The sequence below is a fragment of the Rattus norvegicus genome, chromosome 1 (genome assembly GCF_021556685.1).
Source record: "Rattus norvegicus strain SHRSP/BbbUtx chromosome 1, alternate assembly SHRSP_T2T, whole genome shotgun sequence".
Lineage (NCBI taxonomy): Eukaryota > Metazoa > Chordata > Mammalia > Rodentia > Muridae > Rattus > Rattus norvegicus.
In genome coordinates, this window is record NC_141534.1 from 16,326,982 (window position 1) to 16,337,237 (window position 10,256).

Consider the following 10,256-nt stretch of genomic DNA (forward strand, 5'->3'; position numbering starts at 1 on the left):
AGAAGCAGTCTCAAGTAATAAAGCGGTATTTGAAGTGCTGTCCTGTCAGTGAAATGAAGTGCCAGTCAGTGTGAGAGTTTGAAGCATCTATATAAACTGGATACCTTTTTTTTTTTTTTTTAACTTTCAGATCAATGTTTCAAGAGTAAAAGTTCAATTATTAAATCACTTAATTTTGGAAAACCTGTTTTAAAAATACTAAAACCGATTTATTTCTCTGTATTATTGCTGTTTTCATTTGCCTATTTAGCTCCTTGCTTATATGTGTACCAGTCACACAACCTTCCTAGGTCTACATAGAATGTATTATTAATGCTTTTATAAAGTTCCTGAACTGTTAGAGGCTTACATGTGCAGTACATCTCTCAGGTCCATACTATAACCTTTAGCTTAGCCAGTTGGGTCTTAAACTCATTTGGGGGAAGCAGAAGGGCTTTCCTTTCAAGGTAATAGACATGGGTGGACACTTGAGACTCTGTCGGTGTAGTTCAGAGGAACTGTATAGCTTTTGTCTAGTGGAAAGGGGGACCTGCCTATGTCACTGTTTGAAATACTAGTTCCAGCTCATGGAAGCACATCTTCTACTACTTCAGAATATTTTCTTCATTTATTCAACTTTCAGTAGGCTTGTGATATAAAATGGCCACCAGTTCCATCCTGAGTGGCTGTGAAGACAGACACACATACACACACACACACACACACACACACACACACACACACACACACAGAGTCTTGTTACTGCAGTAATCTAGAGTTTGCATGTAACTGAGTGCCTGTGACCGCATGACTAAACACGTGTGTTACTGTTAACCAGTTTCGGATCAGAGGCAGAGGAAGAGCCCGAGGCGTTTTTGCTGGGACAAACCCTGGTCCAAACAACTCAAACTCCACTTTCCAAAAGAGACCGAAGGAAGAGGAGTGGGATCCAGAGTATACCCCAAAGAGCAAGAAGTACTTCTTGGTGGGTGTTAGAACTCTGTTTTATTTGGTTTGTGTTGATTTTCCAAACATCCTAGGTGAATACATTTCAGTGCAGATGGTCACCATTATGAGGTTTTCATTGTAACTTGGGCGAACATTTTTTTTTTAAATATCATTACTTAAGATGTTTGAAACTTTAAATTCATTTGGGTCCCTTTAGTTTCTATGCCTGACTTAACATCACACAGTGGGCTGCTCAAGGTAAATTAAAAATTGCCTGATTTAACTGCCACATTCAGAGTTGAGTTTAACATCTTTTGTATCTGTGTAGAAGACACGTCTAAGTATGGAAGCCTCTTAATTACCTTATACTTCATTCCCTTGCTATTTATTTAAAGACAGCATTCTTCATGGTTCTTGTAATGAAGGGTCTCCAGGTTTTCACAATTCATTGGAATAATAGGCAAACTAGGTATTGATCTGTTGCTAGCTAGATCTGTTGGTTTTCGTTCTTGGTTGTGATGGATATGCTTTTCCTGTTCAAATTGCTTTCCAAGGGTTAAAATGGGAGTTTGTGTGGGTCTGGAAGTCTTTCTGGATAGATGGTAATTTTGTTTAGTTGGACATGGGGAGGGGAACAGGTTGTATGTTTTTATTATAGGAGCAGATTATTAAGTTACCCAAATGTACCAGAATATTAATTTTTAATCATATCTTCTCAGGGAAGTCATGTTTCTGAGGCTAGTTTTGAAAATTGTAAGCAAGGCAGTAAATAGTTAATGGTAGAGGATGATCAGATTTGAACATCTCTAGCAGGTTTGCTTAACTAAAGGATAAAGCTATATCCTGGAATGAATCTATTTGGAAAGGATCAGTAACTTATTGAAAAATGAATCTTCTCCCTATCTAGGTTGGGTCTGAAGTAATTAGGAGAGAGTAAGAGTGAATCCAGTGGATCCAGTGGATCCGAGATATAATTTAGATCAGAATTTATTAGTTGTCAGCATCTGTTTTCATGAATCTTTATTAAATTGGGACATAAACATTATACGTCTTTTATTAATGTGTTATTTTAAGAATTTAGTTATTTGCTGGGTGTTGCGGTGGACACTTTTAATACCAGCACTCTTGAGAGTCCAGTTCCAGGCCTACATAGAGAAATCCTGTCTCCTTCTTCCCCTTACCCCCCAAAAGAATTTAGATACTTAGCAAGTAATGATAATAATTTGTTGTTATTATGACATTTTCTTTTTCTTTCTCTTTTTTGGTTTGAGACAGAGTATCTGTGTTTAGTCCTAGCTGTCCTGGAATTTGCTCTGTAGACCAGGCTGGCTTCAAACTCAAGAGGTCTGCCTGCCTCTGCCTCCCAGAGTGATGGGATTAAAGCTATGCACCACTGGCTGTGGGCTGTAATTTAACATCTTTGGTCTGTGTAATATATGTTTACAGGTACTGACAGACTGATGGTTGATTTATTTCTGTACTTAAGAGCAATTGAAGTGGCTACTTGGATTCACCAGAAATAGCATTCGCTTTACATACAGACTGACTGTAGACAGCATTGAGAACAGAGATAGGAACCAAAGTATCAGTCAGAGGAAAGGAGCTCATACTCTAGTGTCAGGAATTAATGTTTAGGAACATTTAAGCTGGCATGTTAGTGAATATCTAAAATCCCAGCAGTCAGGCATAAGGATAGACCTAAGTTACACAATGACTCACATTCAGACATGAAATAAAGTTAAAAAACAAACAAACCCTTTGAGTTGAAGCTATTCTATTTTCACAGATGACCAGTGATTCAGTTACTGAGCAGTTTGACTATTGAGGTCGCAAGAATGGGATTTGTATTTAATACCATGTACCGCATTCCAAGCCAAATTTCTGATTTGTGATATTCATTCTGCCTTGGTTAAGTTGGTGTGAGTCTTGAGTTTCTCATCATAAGTCTTGGCTTTGTGGAAGGGTGTGATAATCAGTAATAAGAGTTCTGTGAAGACACCAGTGTCAGTAGATCCTGAGAGACAAACATGGGGAGTTGGAACAAGTGAGGAGTACTGAGTGGGCAAGGTCTCAGGACAGTAAAGGAGTGTAGAGTCAGAGGAACTTGACATTTCAGTTTTATAATAACACCTCAGACATTTATTAATTAACTGGAGGAGATTGGAACAGGGTCTTGTTCTATAGAGCAGGCTGACTTTGAAATGGTTGCTGAATGTTATCATTATAGCTTTGTACTCCTAGAAAACTTAATTGTGTTAAGCGGAGACATAATGGGAACTGGAGGTCTTGAGTCCATTATAAATTCCTTTTTAAAATAAAAAAAAGGCATTCTGACTGTTAGGTAAATATTTAACTGCTGTCTGTGAAAAAATTAATTCCTAAAACTAGGAGACTCAAATTTTGAATGTAAGAATTTGAAAATTAAGACTGTTTCCAGTGACTTGAGGACACCTCAGTGGTTAGAACATTGGAATTCCCAAGAAACCCTATACAGATGTTGGGTTTGTGAGCTGAGGGCCTATCTGCAATTTCAGCCTCTAAAGTAGAGATAAGGGATTCCCCTAGCCACAGTTTTCATATTGAACAAGGTGGAAGAGCAGTCAAGAGTGGTCTCCTTCTTAAGTCCTGCCCTCCACTGGCATTCACATAGACCTGCACAAGCACCCATACATATGTAACACACATGAAAATGGGAAAAGACGGAAAAATACTGTTGTTGGTGTCCACCCACTGTTTCTCATAGCTGCTGTAAGAATGAATGTGCTCTGATAGAAACAGCTTAGTCTCCTGGGGTTCTAGTTTGTTTTATTTCAGATGAGTGTGTATCTAAAAATAATGACTAATCCGACTGGCTTTGCTACTGGCCTTTTCTATTTCTATTCTGAGTTGCCTGATACGGTAACTCATTTACTGCCACTGGTTTTCTTTCTTTGGTGTTTCTCCGTGTTTAAGGATAGGAACAGAGAGCCGCTGGTTCTAAAGACGGGATGAGTAATTGCATGTATTCAGAGCAATGTCTCACCGAAGCAAGCAGTATAGGCACACTGAGTCCTTGCTTGGCAGACACTGGGCCAAGGACATTTTACTGAGTCTTTACTGTTCTTTCTAGACTGCCTCCCTCTATTACAATGTGGTAGATTCAGAGAAGTTTGTTTCTGTTGAAGGTGTAATGGGAGGTCCTTTCTTCAGAACTTGTTTGCCTCTTCCTACAAATTCAAAAAATATTAAAAGCAACACCAAACAAAGCTCTAGAAGTGGGTGTTAGTGCCATAAGGGAGCATGAGACTGTAACTGAGTAGACATTTTGAGTGGCTCTCTTCGGAAGTCTGTACTTCTATGTAGTGTGGGAAGTCATTCTTTATAGAGTCACACACATCCCCACCTGCAGTCTTCATTCTTTGGTAAAAGTGTCAAAAGATAAAAGGTATTAATAGCCAAGAACTGTTCTTTCAAATAGCCTAATACCTGCCTGTATAATTCTAATTTTTAAGTTATGTAAGTTAAGCTGCACAAATGCTTATGATGAAAGGCATATTCTGTTCTGAAAACAGTCCTTGTGACACATTTTAAAACATTTTAGTAAGTTGAGTCCTTGCTCAATACAAGCACTTAAAAGGCCGTGCAGCATTCCTGAGCTCACACTTGCGTTGTGTTTGTTTCCTTGTAAAGGCCCATTTTGCCTCACTTGTTATCTCATAGTGGGCTTAATTAGTGAGTTAGTGCAAGGGAGACCTTTAGCCTTTTGTGCTGCACTTTGGAATGGGAATACTTTACAAACTTTTCAGCTTTGGAGATTGTTTTACTTAATAGAATAGTTTGTAAGTTGGGGAGTAACTGTGTTTAAGTATATTAAAAACTTAAGTTTGGAACATAATAGTTTCAGTACTTATTGAAAAACAAAGTAACTTCAGGCTGTGCTGTTACAATTTACCATTGAAACTCGTAGTCTATAGACTGATGCATATTTACATCTAGATTTAAATCTCAGTGTAGGATTTTAAAATCTCTTAGCTTGGCATAGTTTACATGATGCAATAAATATTTATAGTATTATAATGACAGTTTGTATCTTTTGCAGTATCCTTATATTTCTTGGGGAGGGGGAGGTTTTTTTGAAGTTCATTACTAGCTGTATGATTAAAGAATGACTAAAGAATTTCTTTACAAGAACACTGTTTTACTGATGTTTCTTTTTAAACCTTTCTATAGCACGATGACAGAGATGATGGTGTGGATTATTGGGCCAAAAGAGGAAGAGGTCGTGGTACTTTTCAACGCGGCAGAGGGCGCTTTAATTTCAAAAAATCAGGTAGCAGTCCAAAATGGACTCATGACAAATACCAAGGAGATGGGATTGTTGAGGATGAAGAGGAGACCATGGAAAATAATGAAGAGAAGAAGGATAGGCGCAAAGAAGAAAAGGTAGACATTTTTCTGACTTTTGACAGTTTATTTTGTATGAACTTGGCAGGCAAATGAGTTGATCAACTTAGAAATATTATTAATATTATCTACTCACAGATTTACTGACCTCTAATTTCTTTTTCCCTTTTTAGGAATAGTCTCAAGATTGCATCAGGGAGCAGAACTTGACACTTAATTTTTTTAAACCTGATTTTTGTTTTCAAATAAGAATGTAAGCATTTTACTTAAAATGTACTGTTTGCAAGTAGTCTATAGAAATTTTGTTTTAAGTCTTCAAATATCTTGAAAATAGTAGACTGTATGTTGAAAATTGTACTGAAATAAAGTAGAAGACGTTCAATATCATATTTGTAACGATCAACTTTTAAGCCCTTTGACTGTTTTTGTTACATGCCTTGTATTTCTGCTTTGTCTATAAGAAGTGGTCAAGTACAGTTCTGTGACAGCTCTTAGGAGCCTCCCTGTTAATGTTTGACCCTGAAGTGAACGTTAGCTCTACACAGATCCACACAGATCCTCAGACAGGAGTTGTTCATAGTGACCACACTAATCGTTTTAACTGTACACATCAGTTAACATCTTTGAAAATTTGAACACTACATAGTAGGGTGACTAATTTTTGAAGAATGTCACAAAGTTACTATTATGGTAAACTCGTTTCACACTTCAACAAATATATAAGGAGGACAGTAGCTTTGTTAATAGCCAAAAAGTACAAATTTAAAGTTAGATTTGAGAAAGTGGTATTTTTACTGAAAGCAAACAAAGGCCTGTAAAATAATTTGAAGAGACTTTCCAGTATGAGTTCAAAATTGAATATTCTCTTCCATTCTCATTTGATAGTTTGAGTCATGGTCTTAGATACCAGCTACCTACGAGAGAGAGAAATTGGTTTGTAATATCAGATGTAAGTAAATTCCTAATTCCATAGACCTGATTGTATTAAAAACAAAACACAGCCAAAACCCCACAAGACCACGACAGAGTTTGGGAGTCCTTCTCCCGTGGAGGAAGGTTAGCCTGCAGCGTAACGTGATGCACGTGGTCATCCAGTCCCTGACTGGAGAGCTCACTGTTAGTGGATGCTTGAACAGCTGTAGACCAGTCCGTAATTTACAAAAGACTCGAGAAATGCAACGGGTTGTTTAGTCGTGTTTAAGTAATTTGTTTTCTCTCTGTGTTGCTAATAGAAGATTTTAGCAGGAAGCTTGTATTATTGATCTAATTTCAATTTAAGTTTATAAAATGGCCTTTTTTGGGGGAGTCTATTCTTGAGGTAAATAATCTCTCCGCTATTTAACAGCTCTTGAAGGAATAAAGTAACCTTCAGGGCTAAAAACTAATTTTTAAGCAAAGGTAAGATTAGCTACATTGCAGCGATTAGTCATGTATTTTGCATTTAAAGAAGACAGTGCTTATTCTGTTACTGTAAACTTTTCATGTTTTGATGATTATACAGTGTCTTTGAACTGCTAAAACCTTTTGGCAGCAAAGTTAAACTAAAGCCAAAGTCACCTGTGAAGTGTTTACCCTGCTACGGTCCTCAGGAGTAGTCAGTTTATGGGATGCTCCCACTCGTCCTCACCATGGAATCATTCAGTAAATCAGAAAATACCTGCAAAGCAACTTTATTGCTTCAACCTGGACATAAATAGTTATTTATAATAACTATTATAATAGTTCAGATTAACTTAAATGCAAAAACAATGTGTTTAATCCCCTAATAGTTTTCCTACCATTTCTATTTTCCATGAATATACAACTTTTATTTTAGCAGTTACTTGGTTATACACTGAATTTTCACGTTGGTACCTGTTCAGGTTTACTCTTTCCACAACAGAGAAAAGTAGATTGCTGGAACTTACTTAATAGGGAGTACCAGGCTGTATTTAAGTGTACCTGAGGTTTCTTCCATTTTGTTAGTCCCACTGCATCCTAGTAAAGGGGTTGTTAGAAGAACTGCAGTAGAACACCACTGTGAATATTCTCCTTCTCACAGCCAGACACAAAGTAGCCTGTATGTATTCTTTGAGATCACCATTTAGTTACATGCTTCATGACATGTTACAAAAGCTGCACAGAGCCTCTTGGTAAAGCTGTTTGCATACAAGTGCCAGGAAAAAAACTGTTAGACAATTAATACCATATGTTACACGCTGCATACGATGTGATATACGCTGCATACATATACTTCCTTTACCCAGAGAAAAGAAATAAAAAGGAACCAAAGGATTTTTCCAGAAAAAAAAAATAAGAAAACAGTTTTAGAAGGCCATGACTCAATTCTTAGGTTTGTATGCTTCAACATCTTAGGAATTTTAATATAAAAAGCAAAGTCTTTCCCAGTTGCACTCTATTTCAAAGAATTGTTATTGTTCCCTTTCGTCACAGTTAAAATCAGTGTTGGGAATTAAATTATAATTTGAGGGGAAAATATCCAATGAGAATGAATGTAGATGGCTAAACGATTCTTCCTCAGTGTGGTGTATATTTCAACAGGGACCCTTGTAAATTGTCATATGCCAATAAAATGTCCTAAGTGGTAATAGCTGGTGTCTGTTTACCTGACTTTGAGGCTATTGCTGGTTGAACTCTACCTAGCTGATTTCTATGGCCTGTTTCTAGAATTTGGAATACCAACTTGTATAAATTTGATCTGTGGTTTGATAAATGATTTTAATTTTTTAAAACTGTCTTAGTTGCTTTCTTGTCTTCTTGGGAAGATGAGAGCTCATATGGTTTTTAGTGAGCCATTCTAAAAAGCACAGCAGCTCCAGATTGGTAGTTCTCAAAGAAGAGGGGTCCTTGAAGAGAACAGACTTGACTCGTAGCACTTGGATACCAGGTTGAGGTCGGTCAGAGCTGCATCTGTCTTCAAAAGAAGACTTTGCTGGACTCCTATTTTGTTTCGAGACAGAGTCTCAAAGGCTGGCCTTACGTATATAGCCAAGTGTGTAGCCAAAGATGACTTTTATGTCTGATCTTTCTGCTTCCTCCTGTGGTTGGGATTGAGCCTGGGGCTTTGTGCATGCTGAGCAGACATTCCACTGAGTTAATGTCCCTAGCTATCTGCTCTCCAAAAAGTTACTCTTTGTTCTCCTTAAGATCCAGTACAATTGAAATATTTATCTTAAAGATTATTGAAAATACAAAAGAAAGTGTGTGTGTGTGTGTGTGTGTGTGTGTGTGTGTGTGTGTGTGTGTGTGTGAGGGGTGGCGACTGGGGCCTGTGCCCACGAAGGCCAGAAGAGTGCATTAGATTCCCTTTAGTTACAGACAGTTGTGCACTGCCTTATGTGGGTCCTGGGAACTGAACTTGGTCTTCTGAAAGAACTTCATATTCCTTTTAACTCATGAGCCATTTCCCTATTCTGAAAAATTGACCACTTCCCCACGTGTTTTGATTGCATGTTATTTATGTGTATAGTTACGTGTGATGTGCAAGTGTGGTGGGAGATCCAAGCACAACTTTTTGGGGTGTAGTTTTGTCCTACCCTATTTGTCTCTGGTTGTTTAAGGTTGACAGAAATCACCTTTCCCCATTTGCCCTCCTTGCTGGCCCAGGAATTGACAACTTTTAATACATTTTGTAGCCTTACATTTTGAAGCCGGTTCTGCTCTGTAGCTCAGGCTGGCTTGGAGTTTCTGGATGTATTTTGGAGCCCTGGGGTTAGAGATGTGTACCACCAGGCCTGGCTTAGTTTGGTGCATTCTGACAAATGAGAGAATTAAAAAATCTCAGAGAAACCGGTTGTATTTGTAAAGTGATGTGTAAAATTGTTAGTAGCTTAGAACTGAGTAGTTTTTATGTATATAAGTTTTCGATACAAGAGCATGCTCCATTTGTTCGGCTCTTCTTAGAGATGTTGTCACACTAGCACCTGAGGTGACCGAGGCTGCCTCTGTCACCTCTGCTGACTTAAAGCTCTAGGCGGTCTTCCCTCTCAGCTTCTGAGGTTTCTGGCCAGTTCAGACACGTTAACATCTGGCCGGTTTTCTGACTCCAAGAATTATTATACACACTTCATTGTCAGGTGTGTGTGTGTGTGTGTGTGTGTGTGTGTGTGTGTGTGTGTGACTAGATGTAGTTTCTTGAGTCATAGATAGGCAAGTACATACTTCATTGTCAGGTGTGTGTGTGTGTGTGTGTGTGTGTGTGTGTGTGTGAGACTAGATGTAGTTTCTTGAGTCATAGATAGGCAAGTACATACTTCATTGTCGGGTGTGTGTGTGTGTGTGTGTGTGTGTGTGAGACTAGTTCTTGAGTCATAGATAGGCAAGTACATACTTCATTGTCGGGGGTGTGTGTGTGTGTGTGTGTGTGTGTGTGTGTGTGAGACTAGATGTAGTTTCTTGAGTCATAGATAATGATACATGCTTTATAAACTTGGGAATAGTATGTTGCTACTGGATTGGCTGCTTTCCAATTGCTGTAATAAAACACCATGACCAAGGCATTATAGAACAGGAGGGCTTATTTGAGGCTTCCAATTCCAGGGAGATAGAAGTCTAACACTGTCAAGGGAGAAAGCTTGGCATGGGGGAGGCATGGAGATGCCAGAGAGCAGAGGGCTTCCAATTTGAGCTACAAACAGGAAACAGTGAACAGACATCTCAAAGCTGGCCCCTGGTGGCATGCTTTCGCCATCAAGCCACACCTCCTAAGCCTCCCCTAGCAGCCAGTTGAGAACCAAGCCCTCAGATGCCCACTTGGGGCCCACCTCTCATTTAGGCCACCGTAGAACACAAGGGTGCTTTATTTTAGTAATGTGCTGTATTCGAATGGGAATGTAATGCTGTTACTCGGCATGAGTTGAGTTGGTTTTGATACAGTTCAGTTACTACATTGGCTGGCCTGATTCATGATCTGAGTCCTTTGCGTAACTGTCTGCAGGAAGATGGTC

The 10,256-nt window shown here is 38.6% G+C and overlaps 1 protein-coding gene across 21 annotated transcripts in view; it reads left to right on the top strand.

The window, feature by feature from the left end:
• The window catches only part of Bclaf1 (BCL2-associated transcription factor 1), a 29,015-nt gene extending 21,117 nt beyond the window's left edge, over nt 1-7,898 (top strand). For 11 of the 21 annotated variants that reach the window (XR_015685025.1, XR_015685028.1, XR_015685018.1 and 8 more), the window contains 3 exons: nt 818-964; nt 5,137-5,349; nt 5,484-7,898. Coding sequence is in view for 14 of the 21 variants with exons in the window: in XM_087655354.1 (XP_087511480.1) it covers nt 818-964; nt 5,137-5,349; nt 5,484-5,489 (366 nt within the window). In the remaining 7 variants the exon portion in view is untranslated. 21 annotated transcript variants of the gene reach the window in all.
• Nucleotides 7,899-10,256: the final 2,358 nt, after the last annotated feature.